Here is a 24,592-nt window from a genome sequence, read left to right on the forward strand (position 1 = left end):
GAAGAAAGATTTGACCTCGACTTCAAAGCATTTTTGAAAAAAAAATATCGTGACGTGTGCAAAGAAACGTGACAGCAAACAATAATATTTATATTTTTACATTAAAAGAAAATTAAAAAATAAGTAATTAAAGCTATCTAGTCTCGGATTTGATCCCCGTCACCAAACATCCTTGTCCTCGTGTGGGTGTTATGATGTGACGGTCAGTCCCACTTTTCGTCGGTAAAATATTAGCTCGAGAGTTGACGATGGATGGTGGTAACTATAGTTACCACACCTCTCGTGTATCACTTCAAATTATGGACGACAGATAGCCCTTGAGTAGCTTTGCACAAAATTGTAAGACGAATAGATGTCCAAAAATAGCAACAAAAACCAGTGAACTTTGCACTGAATAGTACATTACTACTTATTTAATTAAATATTAAAACTTGACTTTTTGATCTCAGTACGGATATTTTCCTACCTATTGTTTCTTTAAGCTCGTGCGCAAATTTGTAATCGAATCATGAAGTGCACGTGCGTCTTGCTCTACCTTTAAATTTATCAAATACAGTTCTCATGAAAAATTGTGGACAAGTTGAAAACTCTTTTGGTTGCCTAACAGGAGCAACCTGGTACTTTGTAGAGATGCGAATGAGCCAATATAGGTTCTATCGAAGGTAGCGAACTGTGATTCCTTTAATTAAGTTGACAAACTAAAACAATCTGCTCATAAATAGCAAAGAGTTACTTTGTTAATTTGTTGAGCTTTGACTAGTTGCTAGAGAGCTTAGAAATAAAAATGATCATAAGTGGCTTATACAAATAAGTAGGTAAGATGGAACAGTATTGTAACTGCATCTGAGAAATAGCGTGGTAAGTTGGACGACACTGACCGGCTTTTATAACTCACCTGGTGTTTGGGGGGACACCAAATTCATATTCACGTGAGAGAGAAAGAGGAGTTATTTGAAGACTTCTGGGCCTGGCATGACCAGGTTGTTAGGGCACTTCATCTGCACTCTGAGAGTCGCAGTTTCAAGTTCTCGTCTCACTATACATCATCACCCTTTCAGCCGTGGGGGCGTTATAATGTTTCTATCAATCCCTGTTATTGAAACGTTAGCTCAAGATGTGGCATTGGAGAGTGATGAGTAGCAGTCTTACTTCTAGTCCTTTGCTGTTAAATTAGGGACAGCTGGTGCTGATCGTCCTCGTGCAGATTTACGTGAAATTCAAACCACACTTAATTGAATACCTCTAACTATCCATGAGAAGACGCGTGGAAAATTGAATGATCTTAACTGCTTATTATAAAAACCTCATAACTTGAAAAGTATTGGCTTCCTAGTAGAATTAAACTAGCATATTGAAGAATCATGAGTTGTACGTTAGTATAACTTGATAACTTAAGCAGATTGTTAAGTCTGAAGGCTCGCTGTGCTAAAATTCGAGGCTTGATTTAAACAGCGGACGTAACACAATAAAACCAAAGTTGAAATTAAACATAGTTATTTTTCTGGCTTTTTACGTTTTGTAGCCTACAGAGCTCGTAATTCATTTCCTGATTCTTGGCATACGTACTTTTTGCTGACGTCACGACAGTACAACCTGCAACGTTAAGCGTTTCTTATACGACGTCATTTGGGTATTTACTGGCTGACTGACAGACAACACAATATTTTGTAGTAGTGCAAATGGTTAGGCCCCGCATGGCCAGGTGTGTTGAGGCGTTCGACTCGTAATCTGAGGGTGGCAGGTTCGAATCCCCATTGCACCAAACATGCTCGCCCTTTCAGCCGTGTGGGCGTTATAATGTGACGATCAATCCCACTATTCGTTGGTAAAAAAGTAGCCCAAAAGTGATGTGGTGATGACTAGCTGCCTTCCCTCTAGTCGTACACTGTTAAATTATGGATGGCTCGCGCAGATAGCCCTCGTGTAGCTTTGCGCGAAACTCAAAACAAACAAACAAACAAAGCAAATGGCTAAGTCGACCTCTTTTCTGGGAAAATAAAAGATTTTTTTAACTTATCGGTACATGCCGTTTTATTTTTATTTTTTTACATTTCAAAATCAAGAAATGTCTTCAAATAATCTGGATACTTTTAGGACCTTTTATGCAAATTAGAATTTCTGTATCACACTGGAAAGTGGTTTGTTTTACCCTTTCTGCAGAGTTAGAAGCAAAATGTGACACTCAGCTTAAGATTCACGGCTGGTTACAGAGAGCTTGTAGACGATCTCTAGGAAAGCTCGTGGCTGGTAAAATAAATTCACACAAAGGAAATGGTTGAAAAAAGTTCTTCCACGTGAAGCCGTAGATGAGTGTGAGGACATTACTGTCAGTCGATCATTAAACGTAAAGGCATGAACCATGCAAGCAATGATAATATGTTTTTGTTTTTTGTTGAACAAGAATTGGACATTTTTGTGGATGTTAGGCTGATTGTGTGTTTGTGTTATTTAAAGATCTGTTTGCCCGAGGTCCTCTTGGCTGCGATAACTTAGTTGTCTGCTTCATTTCTAGATAATGTTTAATTTGATTGGATGTAAGGGAAAGGTGGTTCACGTGTACTGCACGTGATACCTGATGACTTAAAATGTTATTATAGATCGTTGTGTGTGTGTTTTTAGAGGTTATTTTTCACTGATGTAATTGGCTTTTGTTTTTTTACCAATTATTTTGGCACATGTGTTTTTTCCAATCAACCTGTGAAGAGACGAAAAACCAATTTACAAAAAAGAGAGAGGCGGGTGTTCAACTAAATTTTGACCATTTGGTGAGGTCATGAAACAAGAAGAAAACGACCTAGGATGAAATATGAGTGACATTGTTTGCATATCTCACGTAAACAATATATGGCTAATTTCTAACTTATTACTCCGTTATATTAGTGTATATTTATCGCAAACCTTGTTTGTTCTTTATCACTTGAGATTTTTCTTTTTCTATTGAGGAACATTTTTGTTTCAATTTAATTTATGTAAAGTAATTTGAACATATTTTGCCGAGCTCGTTAAATTCCTTAGATGGTTTCCTGGTCGTTTTGATAAAAGTGTAAAACCAACATTTAGCATTCTATATTATCTGGATTGAGCCTAACGGGTCATAGGTAATGCATATAACGAATATATTGTAGTTGGAAAGTACTATCATTATACATTCTTCAAGAGGTATGGCTGCCGACTTACAACGCTAGAAAACGGGTTTCGATACTCATGGTGGGCAGAGCACAGATAGCCCTTTGTGATTAACTATAAGCAGACAAACAATACGTTGTTCTGTGTATCTCAGGACGGCTGCTATGGATATTAACACTTTGACCAAAATAAAACAGATAACAACGTTTCGACCTTCTTAGGCCATTTTCAGGTTAACAAGAAGGCGAAGATCACCTGTGAAGGTCGAAGCGTTGTTCTCTACTTTATTTTAATAAAAGTTTTAATACCTATACCAGTCGTCTTGAGATACATTATTTCTTTAAGTGAGTTTCTCATCATTGCGAAATACATTCTTCTAATTACACTATGTAACACAAACTTTGTTCCTGGATAGTATGTGTTATTTCTTAATTGCTTATGTTGTAAAAGTACAGAAAATGGTCATTATTCCCTTCCAACTTTGCTTTTGTGACCTGGATAATGAAATTTAGAAATTAACCTATTTTCTGTGTAAAAACGGGCAAATTTTGACATTTTCATTCACATAAGGTCTGTATAAAACAACATATGAATCAAGATTTACATGTGTTTATACTTAAAGTTATACAAAAATGAACAAAAATGTTTAGAAGTGAGTTGTTTTTCGAGATTTACGACTGTAATGTAAATCACTTTCACGTATCAACCCCCAAATATAGTCTCCTATCATGTTTTCGTTATACGTTTCCAGGTCACAAAAGCAAAGTTTAAGAGAAAAATAGGTCTTTTCCATTTACTTCAGGTATAATTAATTGGGAAATAACACTTTCTGCCCAGGAACAAGAAAAAGTAAAAAATTGTGTTACATAGTGTTATTTAACCCTTTCGCTGTTGGACGCAACTTCGTGATGACGAGAAACCCACTTAAAGTAAAAATGTATCTCGAGACGACTGGCATGGGTATTAAAACTTTATTTGAATTACATACTTTGGACTAAAATTTTTTGGAATTTATTTTTTAGAGTTTGTTCATAACTGTAACGTTTACAAAACCTGAGTATTACATGTAATACTCAAGCGTATAGAGGTACTTTTACACTTGCTACGTTTTTAGTATCATTGATTGCTCAATATTCTAGAGTATTTCATCATCGTTGTCACTTGCACGATACCGGTCTATATAATAGTTTGAAGGGAAAATTATACTCTTCTTAGACCACTAGTAACAAATGGTTTAAATGGTGCGCTTGGTTTAATAAAATCCAATTTTAATATATCGGCTTTAAATATCATGTATGATATTCAAAACAGTGAAAAGGCTAAAATTGCGTCTATGTTATAACAAATGGAATGCATAAATAGTGTTCCGACCACTGCTGTGTTTCTTGTGTCCCAGCCTGTCTGATGAGCTCTGGATTGAGCAAAACGCGTCGTCGGCAGTGTGTATGACGAATATAGTATGGCTCGAATATTATTACTGTACATCCTTATAATTCTGGAAAATCTCTAAGAGACTAGATAAAGGTTATAGTTTTTAAAATTATAACATTTCTATATTGGGAGGATATGACGTCAGAATTAATCTCGGGCATTCAAAAATACGAAGTGTATTTCTTCTTATTTTCAACATTTGTCTGTGTCTTCACGAAACGTCTTAAGTTACAACGTAAGAATGTAACTTTTAAAAAAATTGCGCCTTTTCAAGTCCCAAAGAAGTCTTAGTCGTAATTATCGATCATCACTGAACTTTTATTTTTCACTCACGAAACGATATATTTACGCCTGATGATCGCTGTATTATTCGAAAACAACAGTAATGACTTATCGTATCTATAGTTGTTCTAAAAATGTTTTTTTTTACGTCCGACAACTCTTACCTAATGATTTGCTTTTATAAACACAATTGACTTACACATGTAATCATTCGATAAGAAACACTATTTGGATAGAAGCTGGACCAATCTTTTGCTACAGCTATAAGAAAATAAACAAACAAAAAATTATAGTATGATTCACATTTCTTCCATCACCGGAGATTACCTTTTATGTGTGTGTGCTTTTTAAGGAATCTCGGCGAGCGCTTTTGCTATGATAAAGCAATGCCATTTCTTTGTTTATTCACTGATAGATAGCTTACTTAATTATATATTTATACAGGAATTCAATGGATAAGCATGTAATAGCCTGAAGATATCATTGTACACAATATTTTACGGTTTCTCGTTGACCGTTTTAAAAACATTTCACTTACCATAAATCTTCAATAAAACAATAAGTCTGTCATCCTTCTATTATTCAACACATAAACATGTCCGCAGGTGCTCCTGTTTACTCGGTTTTTAGGAATTCTAATCATGCATTACGAATTACGCAAGAGTTGCACATTTATTGAGAGATAAAAGTAATTTTAATTAACAACAACTTACGCGTCGAGATTGTCTGCACTGCGCAAAATGTTTTAAAATTCCATTTTTTTATGGCTGTTTGTTTTAGAATTTGTGCGCAAGGCTATGTGAGGACCTTCAGCACATAACTCTTCCTAATGTTAAAGTAATACATAAAGGTTGTTGTTTAGAATTAAGCACAAAGCTACACAATGGGCTATCTGTGCTCTGCCCACCACGGGTATCGAAACCCGGTTTTTAGCGTTGTAAGTCGGCAGACATACAGCTGAGCCACTGGGGGATAAATACATAAAGGAAGCAGCTAAATAACATTGTTTAATGGAGATTCTTAATGTTATTCTTATCTGGCAAAATAGTGGGATTTCACCTTCACTCCCACAGCGTATACATGATCTCAGAGTGCGGGACGCGAGCAACGAATCCTCTGATTCATAGTTCCAGTATGCTATCCACTGAAACATGCTCGACTGTCACGGCTACTGAAACAAGTGATACATTTTTTTTTTTTAAACGTTCGCGACCCTGGACTGATTTCCATTCAGTCTCTCTAACATAGCGAGTGAGTTTCCAAGTCTACATATCACAGATTGGCTGATAAATGTTCATTCATTTGCTTCTTAACTCAATTCTTTGAGTCGCGACAAACTGAGTTAAAATTCATGACCTACTCAATTTATAGCGCAATGCTAAAAATTGTTTGAATTGTGACCCACCTTTCAAGAACCATATGCCCGGCATGGCCAGGTGGGTTAAGGCGTTCGACTCGCAATCTGAGGATCACGGGTTCGAATCCCCGTCGCATCAAACGTGCTCGCCCTTTCAGCCGTGGGGCGTTATACTGTTACGGTCAATCCCACCACTCGTTGGTAAAAGAGTAGCCAAAGAGTTGGCGGTGGGCGGTGACGAATAGCTGCTTTTCCTCTAGTCTAGTCTTACACTGCTAATTTAGGGACGGCTAGCGCCGATAGCTCTCGCGTAGCTTTGCGCGAAATTTAAAACACAAACCAACAAAATGAAAACGAAAACCCCTTTTACTGGTTCAAACGATACTCGTAGCATCTAAATAAAAAACTGGACAAAAGTGTGAGAAAACCTTGGCTGAATTCAGAAGTTGAGGTAAGCATAAAAAATATATATATGTGAAGAATTCCTTGAAAAATTGTTTACACAAAAGTAATTTTTTATTATGAAGTAGGATTTAGTAGACGAGTTGGATGAAATCTCTCCATCTGCTCATTTCTTCAATCTATCTTTTGGTGCTGCAGTTTTATATATAATACATATGTATGTTTTTTTCAAAATCAAATTGCACACCTTTTATGAAAACAACTAGTTTGAGGTGTTTTAAACCCCAATTTTGTTTTCTTATGGAGGAAACTTGTGAACAATCGTGATTTTTAACATGTGGTTTTAGTGTACTTTACTATTACGCACAAAGCTACAAAACAGGGTATCTGCGCTGTGCCCATCACGAAACCCGTTTTCGTTTCGTTTTTTGCCAGCTATTTTTGATTCGAGATGTTTATAATTATTTACTATTGTGTTTATCGCCTCGTTATTTAAAGGGTAAAATAAATTGACATTATAATAATCTCATGTTGATTTATCTCCTTCATTAGAAAAGGTGTCATGTAGCTGTTTCATGTTGAGTTAACCACATACTTCATGTTAACATGTTTTTAACAGAGAACTGTTATTTTAATCTACGTGGTCTGGAAGCAATTTTGCTACTGGTGATGAAGTAATCACCATGGATAATACACAAAACGGAACTAAACACAAAGCAGATTTCTTCTGGATATCTTTGGTTGGTTAAGATTTAACAGTAGCCATACGAAGTGAAGGTAACGGAGCTATATATACGTGTTTTGAAATTCGCGCAAAGCTACACACAAGAGCTATCTGCGTAGCTATAAAAATAGGTCTTTTCCATTTACTTTAGGCATAAGCAATTGGGAAATAACATTTTCTGCCCAGGAACAAGAAAAAGTAAAAATTTTGTTACATAGTGTTATAACTGTCATGAAACTGGATTTTTTTCGGAAAGTGAAATGTGCAGAAAGAAACTAAGGGTTAAAAGTGGGGTCAGGTTTACTCTGTGAACCACAAACCATTATATCTGTGACCTTAGTTCTTAAAAAGGCCACATCATTAAGCTTGTGCTGAACCGTTTGGAAAACCATACAAGCTGAATGTTGTTCCACGTGGTTATCGTAATATCGAAAACATTAGTGAACGTTCGATGAAAAATTCTATCGAACATGTAGCTTTGACTCCCAAATGGCACAGCGGTGTATCTGCGGACTCACATTGCTAAAAACAGGGTTTCGATACCCGTGGTGGGCAGAGCACAGATAGTCTATTGTGTAGCTTTGTGTTACATTCTAATGAAACAAACAAATCATATGGCTTTGATTGTTTACTTACTGACAAACAACATCACTGAGCTTGAAGTTTGACGCTCTTATCTACAAACTCTGAGACTCAAAAGCATATTTATGTGCAAGAAACAAGAACGAATAAGTTTAAATCATGGTTTCTGTAACCATGTCAAAGTAATAGGGATTCTGCACAGCGAACACTGCAAGTCCAACCGCACCAGTTACTTCAATGACAGTGACCCGCGTAGAACAGGTAATGATAAATAACGTGACGTATTCTTTTTACACTTACGTTATCGAAAACTGAAAAGTGTAAGCTTGTAAGACTTATGATGTCACTGAAAGAACGCTTTGCAAATACGTTGAGCTAAATGTGTGCATATTTAATAAATCTAACACATGCTGGACTCAGATGAAAGTTATTGTGACGGTAATTTGTTTGATTGTTTTTAAATTTCGCGCAAAGCTACACGAGAGCTATCTGCGCTAGCCGTCCCTAATTTAGCAGTGTAAAACTAGACGGAAGGCAGCTAGTCATCACCACCCACCGCCAACTCTTTGGCTACTCTTTTAACCAACGAATAGTGGGATTGACCGTCACATTATAACGCCCCCACGGCTGAAAGGGCGAGCATGTTTGGTGCGACCGGGATTCGAACCCGACGGTAATTTGAACTTAAAAACATTATTAATTTCGTTTCTCCTTTAATTTTATTTTCAGGGCATTTTGTCGCAACGTTTCAACCTTCAACAGGTAAAGCTTCAACTTTTTTATCACCTTGTGAATAACTTTAATTAATTGTTTATTACCAAACGCGTATGCATAAAAATAATTATTTTCTTATTTATTTAAACAAAGAAAGCACGTGTAGCAATACTGCAGATATTTTAATGGAAAAATGAGAAAAATATATATATTTTTTAAATATTAACTTGGACTGTCTATGAAATTTGATATCTAAGAAAAACTAAGCATTGTCCTAATTTACTAGTTTGTTTGTTTGTTTTGAATTTCGCGCAAAACTACTCGAGGTCTATCTGCGCTAGCCGCCCCTAATTTAGCAGTGTATGATTAGAGCTAGTCATCACCACCCACCGCCAACTCTTTGGCTACTCTTTTACCAACGAATAGTAGGATTGACCGTAACATTATAATGTCCCCATGGCTGAAAGGGCGAGCATGTTTGGCGCAACCGGGACTCGAACCCGCGACCCTCGGATTACGAGTCGAGTGATTTAACACGCTTGACCGGGTCGATTTACTGGTTACGATGTAGTTTCATTGAATCGTTCTTATGGGCAGAAAGATAAAACAGTATAAAATCTAAACAGATAAAGAAATTAACCATTTTTAACTCGATACGGGCAGGATGAATTCATCGAGCAACGACCGAATATTTACTGTTCTTATTTTCTTTTTTCAGAGGAAGCCTTTCTTCCCAGTACCGTTTAATGACACAAGGTATCACCTCGTGGACATTGGAGTAATCCCGAAGTTTCTATTACACGTTCTTTCTGTGCAACTGTGTGACAACGGTTTCAAGCGTTCTTTCTCGTCATCACAACATTGTAAAGATTACCAACAATACAACTGAACGAAGACCAATCAAACCAACAATATGTAAATATTGTATTTCTTTGTTATTGTTGGAAAGTTAATCGAATAGATTTTCACAGAAGGTCATATTATAACTGTTGCCAAAAGAAACTGAAGGTTTTAAGCATTGTTATACCGACAGTTTGTAAAAGACAGTTTTATTGAAATTGCCACGACGGTTCGTGCAAGTGTTCTTGTTTTCTGCCTGAAATATAGTTCTGTCAGGGTGTCGTACCCTACTAAAACGTTGACTTTCCAAAACTTGTCATTCTGCTTTAAACTGAATTCTGTGGGCACAGTGAACAGTGAAGTGGTGTACCGCATCTGACAGCAGTTTACGAGCAGCTCGGATCAGCAGAACGTTTACAATGGTTTCTGTAACGAGTTCTGTAAATAGAGATTGCATTCTTACGTTAGGCTTACTTTTGTTAGGACTGTGGAAACCTGTAGCGTCAGAATCCAGTAAAATCGTTCCACGTGGTAAGTTTTTCTTTTCTTTACCCTACTTCTCATGTTAACTCTGCCTATAACTAATCTATTTTTTAAATACCCCTTTCAGTTTTGTAAGCCTCTCTTGCAACGCCCTCTAAGATTTTTGTTTTGTTGTTTTGAATTTCGCGCAAAGCCATTCCAGGGTTATTTGCACTAGCCGTCACTAATTTAACAGTGTAAGACTAGAGGGAAGGCAGCTAGTCATCACCACCCACCGCTAACTCTAGGACTACTCTTTTATCAACGAATAGTGAGTTTGGTTTGGTTTGAATTTCGCGCAAAGCTACTCAAGAGCTATCTGCGCTAGCCGTCCCTAATTTAGCAGTGTAAGATTAGAGGGAAGGCAGCTAGTCATCACCACCCACCGCTAACTCTAGGACTACTCTTTTATCAACGAATAGTGAGTTTGGTTTGGTTTGTTTTGAATTTCGCGCAAAGCTACTCAAGAGCTATCTGCGCTAGCCGTCTCTAATTTAGCAGTGTAAGATTAGAGGGAAGGCAGCTAGTCATCACCACCCACCGCTAACTCTAGGACTACTTTTATCAACGAATAGTGAGTTTGGTTTGGTTTGTTTTGAATTTCGCGCAAAGCTACTCAAGAGCTATCTGCGCTAGCCGTCCCTAATTTAGCAGTGTAAGATTAGAGGGAAGGCAGCTAGTTATCACCACCCACCGCCAACTCTTGGGCTACTCTTTTTAGAAACGAATAGTGGGATTAACCAATATGTAATAACGCCACCTCACGGTTGAAAGGGTGAGCATGTTTGGTGTGACGGGGATTGGAACCTTCGACCTTCTTATTACGAGCCGAGTGTCTTAGCGGCCTGGCCATGTCAGGTTTTTTTCATTGTAATTCAAGTACAAATGAACAATAACACTGCACAACAATTTTTTTTGAAAAGTTTTGCTTCCTGAAAAGAATTTGCTGATTGTGACAGGTACCTGGTGGGTATGCACAAATATAGTTTTGGTTTTGCTTCATCACGTAGGAGAAATAGACAGTTAACTGTTTACCGGCAATAACGTATTTAATTGCGTTTATGTTTCTAATACGCTATTAAGTTCAACATAATTAAAAGTGTTTTGCTCCTGATTTCTGTTTGTATTCAATGTCCGTTGCGTCATGTTGCAGTGTGCAATAGTAGTCAGCAAACATTGAGGGATTCCAGTTGTTCTGATATCGTTTTTCCGTTGTAGCAATGTCCTGGTGAAAACTGAATATTTCGATGAAACGGTACGTGATGGGCAAATTTCGATGTGATTTTCGTGATCAGCAGCCAAAAATCTATAAAGAACACCCAACAGTATTCAAGAAGTAAAAACTGTGTTGTGCAGTGCTATTGGTGTTAAATATAAATAAATAACGTTATATTATTAATCCTTACCCTAATTCTGATTTGTAAATAACATAAATAAAACTTAAAATAACAACACTTCACGTACTTAATTCGGTTCGCACCAGAACAGATGTTGTTCAAGACGTAATGGTATTAGTTAGCGTATGAACCATTAGTGTGTGTCTGTCAAATTCCGTCCGTCATGACACGTCTTGGAACTTAACGAAAGGGCTCGACGGTACTGGATATAGTACATGGAAATATTATTACATAATTTTACTTTGTTTTACCGCTGTCCCAGCAGGGGAACCGCAAATTTGTGTTTTACAGTTCTTATGGACGTTTTTACATTTTGTTTTTAAATTCACAGCTAGGTTTTAGGGAAGTAACTTTTGATGTCCTACGATTAATTACAAATTTAAATAACTCCGTTCAGAGTGATGGGCACTCCATCTAGTATGTAAATAAAACAGATTTCTTCAAGTAATAAACATTTATAATACATTTTGCTGATTAGCGTGCCATCTGTAATATAAAGTATAGTAAGTGGAAAAAGAAAAAAAACAAAAAAACAACTGTCATAGAACATTAGGGATCTGGGAAAGAAGTTAGTGTGACCTGTGTTTTACCAGTTTTACATGTTCCTTCCAGTCACCAACCGAGGACTTCCATTTAATCCAAGTTGTTAGTTTGGGCTGGTTCTTTAACAAGAAATATTTTATCACTTGGGAAATTAGTTAGCATAAAGACCAATCAAGTGAAGACGAACAAAAATTATCCTGCCATACACTGGTACTGGTGAAAAGGAATATTTGTGGAGTGATTACGATAATTTTACTTGAATGTGACAGAATTTCGTATCTAACTTCCCATAAATACCTAACAATTTTTCACACGAACAGTGTTACCATAAAATACTAATAATTTTATACCACTAGATAGCGTTAAAAGAAAACGAAGTATATATGTATATATAAGCCGTATAATCTTGTTTGTTTGTTTGTTTTTCATTTTCGCGCAAAGCTACACGAGGGCTGTCTGTTCTGCATAATCTTACTCCACACTAATATTTTTGTTTTTCATTTTCGCGCAAAGCTACATGAGGGCTATCTGTTCTGCATAATCTTACTCCACACTAATATTTTTGTTTTTCATTTTCGCGCAAAGCTACACGAGGACTATCTGTTCTGCATAATCTTACTCCACACTAATATTTTTGTTTTTCATTTTCGCGCAAAGCCACACGAGGACTATCTGTTCTGCATAATCTTACTCCACACTAATATTTTTGTTTTTCATTTTCGCGCAAAGCTACACGAGGGCTATCTGTTCTGCATAATCTTACTCCACACTAATATTTTTTGGTTAGAAGAGTTTGTTTTGTTTGTTTGGAATTGCCCCCGCTTGTACAACGGTATGTCTCCGGATTTACAACGCTAAAAACAGGGGTTCGATTCCCCTCGGTGAGCTCAGCAGATAGCCCAATGTGGCTTTGCTATAAGAAAATACACCCACATTGTTTGGAATTAAACATAAAGCTATACAATGGGCCATCTGTGCTATGCCCACCACGGGTATCGAAACTCGGTTTATTGCGAGGCGAGTCCGCGGATATGCTGCTGTGCCACTAGGAGGAAGTTGAGAGAGAATACGTCATATGGATAGTATTTCTAGAGGTGTCGATCCCATAACACTTCCGAATCTTAAAAGAACTTGTGAATCGTAGTATCTTCTATCTTCTGTAAAAACACTGAACTTATGAATACAGTTTGTTGCCATTTTTAAATGATTTATATCCTCTCAGCTGTTCTCCATCTTTATCTTAGGTGCATAAAGTGACTGGAAGGGTCAGGAGAGTACGTCACTGTTGAAGCTCGGAGAATGATTGTTCCATCTATCACCTTTAATGTGACAGGTACATAAAGGTACATAAATATACGTCTACAAAATCTAAATAGACGTGTGTTAACAACCTCCTATTGGGAGTAATAACGTTCCCTGTAAAGTAGCCAGCGTTGGAGGTCTCTGAGGCTGTATGTTGTGTCATGCTGTAGGAATTACGATACTGATGGGTTTGTGAAACGTGACCCAGTTTTAGGTACTGGTTTAAGTGATACTTTAGATTTGCAAGAAGCATCACCGTCGTAAGCCTAAGTAGAATATGAATAAACCGTGGTCGTGAAGCTTTATGAATGTTAATAAATGTTACCTGAACGTTTCGAAAGTCCCTAAAAACTTTCGTCAATGATTCGAATATCCTGTAAAACTAACATAATGCCATTGTTTTTTTCTACTCCGTATTTGCTTTTTGTCGTTCCATCATTGATAATAAAGGCCAATACAGCGATTTCGGACATTAAACTATGTTTTAAACAGTAACGTCTAAAGGAGTGTGTTTACACATCTGTGGAATTAGTTTTCAGTTACGGAACAGCGGCTCACAGAATGGCTCTGAGGTTGATCTAATTACAGTTTTGGATTTAATAGATTAAATCAAACCTGCCCCCCCGCTGGTACAGCAGTAAGTCTACGGATTTGCATCACTAAAACCAAGGGTTTGATTACCCTCGGTGGACTCAGCAGATAGCCCGATGTGGCTTTGCTATAATAAAATGCAACCACATACATTGATTTACTCTAATCCTACTTAAAGTAATTTCAATTTGAGGGTAGGCTGGTAAAGATCCTGATGAGAAATAAAACTGGATCGGGTAAACGCATGCGACATGCTTCGTATTGTTGTCGCACTAAAATATAGTTTATAAAAACGAGAAAAAATCTCTTGATTAATCTACTTTAATCCTAAAATAATTTCAAGTGCCGCGGATATTGAGGATTTCTTTTTTTTTATACTTTGAACACAAAATGTTAAGTCAACACATTTAATTAATTATTGTATTCACACATTACTGTCATTGGAAAAATTTTAATTGTATATTTAAAACTTTTGTGCATCGCTCCCACATTTTGTTAGTTATAGGTTTACTGCTAGAGGGCTCTTTTTGACGATTATAACTATCTTAATTTGTTTGTTTTTTTAGACCAAAGCTACATTACAGGGAATTGAGTCCCAGATTTTACCGTGTAAAAATTGCCGTTGACCCTCGGGGTTGGGGACAAATTATATTCAGACTTTTTAACCGAAGAAGTTGTTGGTTTTAGTGCAATGTTACACAATATACTGCTTTGTGTCCATGGTGGAGAATCAAACCTCATATTTTAGCGTTCTAAAAGCTTACCGTTTGACCCGGCATGGCCAAGCGTGTTAAGGCACTCGACTGGTAATCAGAGGATCGCGGGTTCTAATTCCCGTCACACTAAACGTGCTTGCTCTTTCAGCTGTGTGGGCGTTATAATGTAACGGTCAATCCCACTATTCGTTGGTAAAAGAGTAGCCCAAGAGTTGGCGGTGGGTGGTGATGAGTAGCTGCCTTCCCTCCATTTTACACTGCTAAATTAGGGACGGCTAGCGCAGATAGCCCTCGTTTAGTTTTATGAGAAATTCAAAACAAACCAACCAAAACGAATTTGTTTTGAAGGAAGCGGTCAAAGAGCACCTGACCCTCCAGTGTACATATGATACCCGAGAGAGAGAAAATTTGCTTTGCTTAGCCATGTTTCAACAAGTTATTTATAATAATAATTAAAAAAAAGGTAATTCCCAAATTTATCAGAACAAAACAGAAATTGAAAAAGAAAAAAAAAAACACAATGTATTTTATTCAGTTTTCTTAATATCGTGATAAGAAAAAAGAAAGAAAAACAACAACAAATTGCAACATGGATTTATCTTTCCGACGCGCGAAAAACGTTCGACAGTACAGCATTAACTGTAATTCGTTGTCAGTCAGGTGACGTGGGTGAAGCAGTGGATGAAGACAGATGTGAGCGGACTAACCTATCAACCGTCCTTAGCTGACAATGAAAAACGAAAAACAAAACTTGTAAAACTGCGCGAGGAAATGTAGGCCTAACTCATACATTAAAAAATGAAGAAGAAAACCTAATATAATTTTACCCAGATATCCGAAAGCATCATTAGAGTACGGGTTGTGTAATTTGATCCTCTACCAGCTACTCGTTCTGAACATTCAGCCATTTTATCTTGATGGTACTGGAATTAGAATATCTGAGCTTGAATAGTGAATCTAACAGCACGTGACGCGAGTTTAAAATGAGAAAGTATTCGCTCGAGAAGTTGAAAGAAAAAAGGGGCAATGTTTGTGTTCGGTTTTGAGCTTTGTAAAGTTCTTTGTAATAATAGAGTGTGGTCCAAAAACTTTTAATTTTTCCTTTTCGTAAATACTTTGTTATCTTTATAGGAATTTATTTTAACTGTATTACTTACTAGTGACGTTTTTTAGCCTCTTGTGATACGAGAAACATTAACTAAACGAAACTATAAAGGGAGTACTAAAGATTACCTTCACCAAACATACGTAATTCTGCATATAATTCCTTATCGTCTGAAAATCTTGAGTGCTTTTAGGCACATAGAAACTCCATTATTGATTACAAATGGAAACGAATAGTACGATATGCTCGTTCCAATTCCCTTTACATGTTTGGTCACTCTAAATTACGTACCACACACAAATATTAATAGATCATAGATGGATCTAAACACCCTGTTATTTAAATATGTGCGTGTGTATATATTAACATTGGTAGTGGTTTGCCATTTATGTTCAAGAATAAACAAAAATAACAACGCCGTTCGGTCATTGTCCGTGATAAAACAATGAATTCATTGTTCTTAAGATGATTAAATCTATGTTTCTTGGTTCTTATTTTTTAATCCTCTGATGAAATTTTACTAGAATATTTACTGTTATATGTACTATAATCAAATGTCCTTGTTTAATAAGCAGCTAGCCCAAACCTATTAAACAAACACAATATGGGAATAAATCATTCTTTGGTTTATTTTTGAATTTCGCGTAAAGCTATACGAGAGTTATCTGTGCTAGCCGTCACTAATTTAGCAGTGTAAGACTAGAGGAAAGGCAGCTAGTCATCACCATCCACCGCCAACTCTTGAGCTACTCTTTTACCAACGAATAGTGGGATTGATCGTAGAAGTATAACGCTCCCACGGCTGAAAGGGCTAGCATGTTTGATGTGACGGTTATTCGAACCCGCGACCCTCAGATTATAAGTCAAGCACCCTAACCACCTGGCCATGCTGGGCCATAAATAAATCATTATCCAGCCATAATGAAAACGGACCGTTAAAAACTGGTGAATTCAGTTGAACATGAGATTCAATGCATTTTTAGATTAAATATAAGTATAATAGAAATATCAATATAAATATAATAGAAATATTAATGTAAGTATGCTAGAAATACCTTTAAAAGAGTCATATTCCTTAATAATAGCTAAAAATACTATTAAACAAAAGAGAATAAATACAATTCTTTCGCTATGGAATTTACATTCCGTTTAAATTCCATTAGTATTATCATTGTCATAATCATTACAACCACTAGAGGGAGCCCACAACTTGTATCAAGTATAATTTTGGGTTGAGTACATTTCTTCCTGTTTATACATAGTTGACCAGTCTCCACCGATTTGAACACCGATACAAATGATCGAGTTAATCTAGAGATTGATAATTTTTTTAATTTTGGTGTAATTCCAAACAGTATTACCCTAAAATAATAGGTATAGCTGAAAATCTAGTTGCTGTAATTACGTCTTAAGCCTACATGGAGAAAATATTGTCCATTTGTGAAGTGTTAAAAGAAAGATCCAAACGTGACAGAATCAGCGTCACACTACATATTAAAGTTATCCAATTAATTCCAAGTTAATCAGAGAAAACTCGCGCTATATCATAGCCTTTATTATCACATGTTCAAACGAGCCTATAGAAAACGTACACCTTAATAAGTTTCTTTATTTCAAAACTTGTGAAACATTTTTAAAATCAAAACTTATTATTTAATCTGTCTATAGAGACCGTTCAATAAACATTCAAACTGTCCACAGGAACTGTTAAACATTTACACAGTCCACAGAAACTGTTAAACATTCAAACCGTCCACAGAAACTGTTAAATAAACATTCAAACTGTCCACAGGAACTGTTAAATAAACATTTAAACAGTCCACAGAAACTGTTAAACATTCAAACCGTCCACAGAAACTGTTAAATAAACATTCAAACTGTCCACAGGAACTGTTAAATAAACATTCAAACTGTCCACAGGAACTGTTCAATAAACATTTAAACAGTCCACAGGAACTGTTAAATAAACATTCAAACTGTCCACAGGAACTGTTCAATAAACATTCAAACTGTCCACAGGAACTGTTAAACATTCAAACTGTCCACAGGAACTGTTAAATAAACATTTAAACAGTCAACAGGAACTGTTCAATAAACATTCAAACTGTCCACAGGAACTGTTAAATAAACATTCAAACTGTCCACAGGAACTGTTAAATAAACATTTAAACAGTCCACAGGAACTGTTAAACATTCAAACTGTCCACAGAAACTGTTAAATAAACATTCAAACTGTCCACAGAAACTGTTAAATAAACATTCAAACTGTCCACAGGAACTGTTAAATAAACATTTAAACTGTTTACAGGAACTGTTAAATAAACATTCAAACTGTCTGCAGGAACTGCTAAATAAACATTTAACCTGCCTATAGAGACTGTTGAATAAACATTTAACCTGCCTATAGAGACTGATAAATTAGCATAATGAAAGATTTATTTGAAACGACAACGTTATTCTGTTGTTTACTTATTAGAGAAAAAAAATCTAAGTTTAGAGTGTTTTTAAATGTGTTTTCTGTTTTCTCAAAATGCTCTGACTAATTTTTTAAAAATATATTTTGAAGAAACCTTCATGATGTTCGAAAAATACGTAAGTTCAAGATGTCTTGATAGGAATAAATAAAAATACATGTTTGTTAGGCACATTTTCTATCGTACAGACAAAATAAATTAATGCTCGTAGGCGGCGCGTCAGTCTTTTGTCTGTGTAGACTATAAGGTCACGTGGGAAGAAGTGGGACTGGAGAACGGGAAGAATTAGTTCGCGTCACTAAATGACTAAATATTCTTCAGTGACTCACATGTGCACTGTTTGCTTTCTCTATCAGGCTGGCATGGCCAGGTGGTTGAGACGCTTGACTCGTAATCTGGGGTCGCGGGTTCGAATCCCCATCACACCAAAAATGGTCGCCCTTTCATTAGTGGGGTGTTATAATGTGACGCTCAATCCTACTATTTGTTGGTAACAGAGTAGTCCCAGAGTTGGTGGTGGGCGATGATGACTAGCTTCCTTCCCTCTTGTCTTACACTGCTAAATTAGGGACTGCTAACGCAGATAGCCCTCGTGTAGCTTTGCGCGAAATTCAGAATAGGAAAACAAATCTTGGTCTGCCACTGTCTCGCCACAATATGGCTAAGTTGGTGGTTATAGTGCTCTGAGAGAGAGAATTTGTAAGGGGAGGTTAAGCCTTCCCAACTCTCTTATATTCACTGCCCTTGTGTATGCTTTATTCACTAGGTATCAAAACTATTTTAGTAAACACCAAGGTGAAATAAAGAGGCTACTTTGTTAGTATACGTAATCTGTGTGACTGGTGTATGTGTGTGAAAGGTACAGTGGGACTTGGTTAGCATACATTATCTATGTGACTGGTGTATAAATGTGCGAAAGGTACAGTGGGACTTGGCTTGCCTACATGATCTATGTGACTAGTGTATATGCCTGAAAGGTACAGTGGGATTTTGTTAGCATACATTATCTATGTGACTGATGTATAAATCTGCAAAAGGTACAGTGGGACTTGGTTAGCATACATTATCTATGTGACTGATGTATAAATCTGCAAAAGGTACAGTGGGACTTGGTTAGCATACATTATCTATGTGACTGGTGTATAAATGTGCGAAAGGTACAGTGGGACTTGGCTTGCCTACATGATCTATGTGACTAGTGTATATGCCTGAAAGGTGCAGTGGGATTTTGTTAGCATACATTATCTATGTGACTGGTGTATAAATGTGTGAAAGATACAGTAGGACTGGGTTAGCATACGTAATCTATGTGACTGGTGTATAAATGTGTGAAAGATACAGTGGGACCGGGTTAGCATACATAATCTATGTGACTGGTGTATATGTGTGAAAGGTACAGTGGGACTGGGTTAGCATACATAATCTATGTGACTGGTGTATATGTGTGAAAGGTACAGTGGGACTGGGTTAGCATACGTAATCTATGTGACTGGTGTATAAATGTGTGAAAGGTACAGTGGGACTTGGTTAGCATATGTAATATGTGCATTATTGTGGCTAGCTAACCTGAGGAAAACACTGTGAAGGGGTTAATAGTGATATATATTATCTGAGTTAATTTTATAATAACAGGTTTCGAGGTCATCACAACAATAACCAAAATTATACTTAATTAGCTGTAATAATAACTGATGATATAGTTTATTAAGTAGTTATATTCAATTAACTGTAATAATAACTGAAGCTATATTTAGTTGACTGTAATAGTGATTAAAATTATATTTATTTAACTATAATAACAACTAAAATTATATTTCTTGCACTGTAATAATAGCTAAGATTATATACAGGTAAGTGTAACAATAAGTAAAATAATATTTCACAAACAGTGTGTCCGTTTCACAAACAGTGTGTTCGTGTTCTCTTTAGCAAAGCCACAGTGGACTATCCGCTGAGTCCACTGAGGGGAATCGAACCCCTGATTTTAGCGGTGTAAATCCGTATACTTACAGTTGTATGAGCGAGGTACTCACAAACAGTAATAATAACTAAATTTATATTTAATTAACTGTAATATTAACTAAAATTATATTTCGTTATAGCTATAGCTAAAGTTATATTTAGTTAAAAGTATAACTCATGTTAACGTAATAAATATACGTTACTGTAACTAAAGTTAAACTAATAGATGCAACTAACTCTACCTAAAGTGGTAGATTTATAAGTATAATTTAAGAATGAACATAATTAAACCAACTTTATTTAGTGATGAAAGGTTATTTAAGGTATGACAGATGAGTCACGTTGTTTGTTTTATAGGTTGACGAATCTCGTCTGGCCTTAACACTCAAGTGTCACATTGCCTCAGAAAATATTCTAATACTGATTGCAAACTGATAGAAAAAAAATGAGGTTAGATCAAATTTAATCAGATTAATTTAATGATTTAAATATAAATTATGTTCCTTAATCCACACGCCATTTATACTGACGCAAAGTAGCGGGACCTGGCCTGGCCTAGAGGTCACGGCGCTCGACTCGCAATCTATGGGCCGCGAGTTCGAATCAATTCACCAAAAAACTGCTTGCCCTTTCAACTTTAAGGGTGTTATAATGTGACAGTCAAAAGAGTAGCCCAAGAGTCAGTTATGGGCGAGCAGTGTTGATTAACTGCCTTCCTTCTAGTATATCACTTCTAAATTAGTAACGGCTAGCACAGCAACTCCTTGAGTACTTTTTCACGCAATTAAAACAAACAAACAAACAAACAGAAACGTAAAGTAACGATTTTCTTCTTATTCAGTGATGTCGATAAAACCCACTTGTAGAGAAATATATATGCAAAAACGGCTCGTTTGGGTTGAGAAAATATTTTACGTAGAAGAGTGAACAACGTTTCGACCTTGTTCGGTCATCATCAGGTTCACAAAGAAAGAAAGAGGTAACTGACAGGAAGCTGACCACCTGTTTGGAAGGGGTTGTGTAACTGAGTGTCGGAGTGTAGAGGGCGGTGTTAGATGTTTGAATATATAATTTTATATTATTATATTTAATATAGGTATAAAGGCGTTCCTTTATATTGGTTTATTTTGGGTTTAAGTTGTTGTATAAGTAAGGCTTCTTTAGTTTTGCGTTTGTTTATGTTTGTTTCTTTATTTAGTATTTGAGTGTTTTCTATGGTTATGTTGTGTTTATTTGACTTGCAGTGTTCAAAAACGTGTGAAGGTGACTTTTTATGTTCTTTGAATCTGGTTTCCATTTTTCTACTTGTTTCTCCAATATAAAAGTCGTGGCAGTTATCACATTGTATTTTATAAATAATGTTGGTGTGGTGTTTGTCATGTAGTTTTTACATAGTATAGACCTCAGTTTTGTGCCTGGTTTTTAAATAAATTTGGTATTAACTGTCATATTTTGTTACTAGTTTTTGCCAAATGTTGGTTATTTTTCTGCTGATGTTGGGAATATATGGTATGCAGCAGTATATGATTTCGTGATTTTTTGATTCGTAAGATATATTTACTTTTGTTGGTTGATTTTGCTTTCTGTCTAGGTGTGTGCGTATAATGTTTTCTACGGTTTGTGGAGGAAACTTATTGATATTGATGAAGTATTGTTTTATTTTGTCTAATTCATCGTTAATTTTATCTGGTGAGCATAGTTTTATGGCTGTGTTTATTTGGTTTCTTAGTATGTTGAGTTTTTGTTTTGTTTCATGTGCTGAGTCCCAAGGAATGTATAGTCCAGTATGGGTGATTTTTCGGTGGATTATATATTCAAACATCTAACACCGCCCTCTACATTCCGACACTCAGTTACACAACCCCTTCCAAACATGTAGTCAGCTTCCTGTCAGTTACCTCTTTCTTTCTTTGTGAACCTGATGATGACCGAACAAGGTCGAAACGTTGTTCGCTCTTCTACGTAAAATATTTTCTCAACCCAAACGAGCCGTTTTTGCATATATATTTCTTCTTATTCACTTTAGTTTCTCTTCTGTAACTTAAACTCATCTACATATCTCAAAACATAATGTTAATAATTGGAGGTACGAAAATACACAAGTGATACAGATATACAGTTGTTACAAACAACGTGTTCCCCGTTGGAGCAACGGTAAGTCTTCGGGTTTATCACGCAGTAGATAGCTCGATGTGACTTTGATATAAGTGAAACACACACAAACAACGAACAGTGGCAAATAGATGGTAAATTTATTAATGGCACAAAATAATACCATATCAAAAAGAAAAACGAAAACTTTCTACACGTCACTAGTATTCTGTAGTCAACATTTTGTTTGACATCAGATATTACACTTTGTTCATGTTGCCATACAGTCTGTGATTATAATACGACTGGAATTTTTTTTAATGCTTTATATTGCTCCTCCCACTTAAGAGTGTTGGTTGATCTTCTCGGTTGTTGCATAAGTCCATCCATCTTAAAGGATATTCATATCACAACTTTGTTCAGGTCAGTGTATGGTTATGAGTGTTTCATAAGCTTCTACCGTCAAGGTATCGTTTCATTACATTCGCAATATGCTCGGGATCGCTGTTTTGAAAATGTGCGAATGTCAGATGAAATGCATTTCTGCGAGAATGACATGACAGATCAAAATTTTAATGCACCTGTCAGCAGTCAAGGTGCCACCACTTTTTGTTGTTTTTCACCATCACTATTGGCTGAGGTCCACTTTCAACTTTTAACTGATTTCCCACAAATGAGATGTGTATTGATTGTGATACTGCTTGCCTTTCAGCTGACAAACAACTGTCCACTGATTTGATTGTATGAATAAGTCAATATCGAGGTTTTTCAGCACCACACGTTATTTAAGGTCGTTTCGTTATAAGGTATAATTACTTAATACTCTTAAGTTAATATTTACGCACGTATTTACGTTAAAGTCTTTGTAAATACCTGTACCTTGTGTCAGTATCACGCACTTTCTTCAGAGTTTCACATACAGCTGTTACTGAAACGGAAATTATTGTTATAATTTTCGTGTGTAGCATCCTCGGAAAGCCACTTCCTTTTCCTCACTATTTCCGTAATTAGTTCCTATAACATCTCTGCCAAACTTTGACGACATTAATGACAACCTGCGAACATTGGGTCTAAATAGTGTTACTATTTCCTGGTACTTGTGTATAATGTTAAAATAGTAAACGATTCACAACGACATAGGCGTGCAATTAAAAACATCTTAATTAAGGTCATTATATGACCAGTAAAGAGTTTACATGTTTCGACGTTTGCAACGTGATCTTCAGGAATCAGTTACAAAACATAATATTATCTTATTTATATATTTTTCTGTTGTCGTTAAATAGATCACGTGACCTATTTACATTTTACAGAAGGTCAGCCCACATTTTTGCATAATTATTACCCGGATCTTCATCTATATTTCATAACATATATTTTTCATTCAGTTATTTCGAAGGATTCTCGAACGCTATTGACTATAATACGTTTTGTTTAGCTAGTATTATGATTTTCTTTTGCCAGAATATTGTATGTTGTGTTTCATGTACATGTTTTGCTATGGGTAAGTTTTTTGGTGTTTTTTTTTATTTCTTACGTATCTTTTGTATGCCATCACACTATATTTAAAACTACGGTAGGTCTGTTTAATATAAGTTGTTCTACATTCGCATTTAATGTTATAGATTTCTGTTTGTTTGTTTTGTTATTAACTGTGTGTTACTTTTAGCATTACCTAAGGCCCGTCATGGCCAGATGGTTAAAGCACTCAACTCGTAATCGAGGGCCGCGGGTTCGAATCATGTCATACCAAACAAGCTCGCCCTTTCAGCCGTGGGAGCATTATAAAGTGACGGTCAATCCCCTATTCGTTGGTAAAAGAGTAGCCCGAGAGTTGGTGGTCTAGTCTAGTCTTACACTGCTAAAGTAAGGACGGCTATCGCAGATAGCCCTTGTGTAGCTTTGCGCGAAATTCCGAAACAGGAAAAAGGAAAGTTATTGTGGAAGTAGTTACAAATTATATATATGTGAAACACTTTCTACAAGTTGTAGCTAACATAAAACTTACTCTTAGTGAAAATATCATGCGATTAGTTTTAACTTCACTTTAACGTTTGTATAAAAAAATAAACATCTTTGCAAACACGTTAACACACAGAAACAATTATTCTGAGAAGAGGGAACTCAGAAGTCGAGGTTAAGCCATTTCTGCTCAACCATATATATATATATGTATGTGTATAAAACACATACGAGGAGAAAACAAGTGTTTGTCTTCTGTATAAATACTTTTCTGCTTTATCAAACCATTTGTTTTACACCTCAGTGAGTGTTTGTGCGTATAATACTGCAGGAGTGTGGTACTAAACATCATAAGTATATCCTCAACCCGAGAAAGTACAAATACCTTAAGTGTGTATGGTCATTTGACTTGTGGTTTGTATGTTGTTCTCAGGCGTTGTACGTTTTTGTACGATCATTAGCTCTATAT

General features: G+C 36.1%; 1 protein-coding gene across 3 annotated transcripts in view; it reads left to right on the forward strand.

Annotated features, from left to right (window-relative positions):
* Positions 1–24,592, forward strand: part of LOC143231916 (semaphorin-2A-like) — a 165,348-nt gene that overhangs the window by 18,012 nt on the left and 122,744 nt on the right. The window contains exon 2 of one of the 3 annotated variants that reach the window (XM_076466747.1): positions 9,337–9,989. In XM_076466747.1, the coding sequence (XP_076322862.1) occupies positions 9,878–9,989 (112 nt within the window). In that variant the 5' untranslated portion in view covers positions 9,337–9,877. Of the gene's footprint in view, positions 1–9,336; positions 9,990–23,572; positions 23,666–24,592 lie in introns of those variants that run through there. The other 2 variants (XM_076466751.1, XM_076466748.1) reach the window with 2 other exon arrangements.

The sequence above is a fragment of the Tachypleus tridentatus genome, chromosome 11 (genome assembly GCF_004210375.1).
Source record: "Tachypleus tridentatus isolate NWPU-2018 chromosome 11, ASM421037v1, whole genome shotgun sequence".
Taxonomy (NCBI): domain Eukaryota; kingdom Metazoa; phylum Arthropoda; class Merostomata; order Xiphosura; family Limulidae; genus Tachypleus; species Tachypleus tridentatus.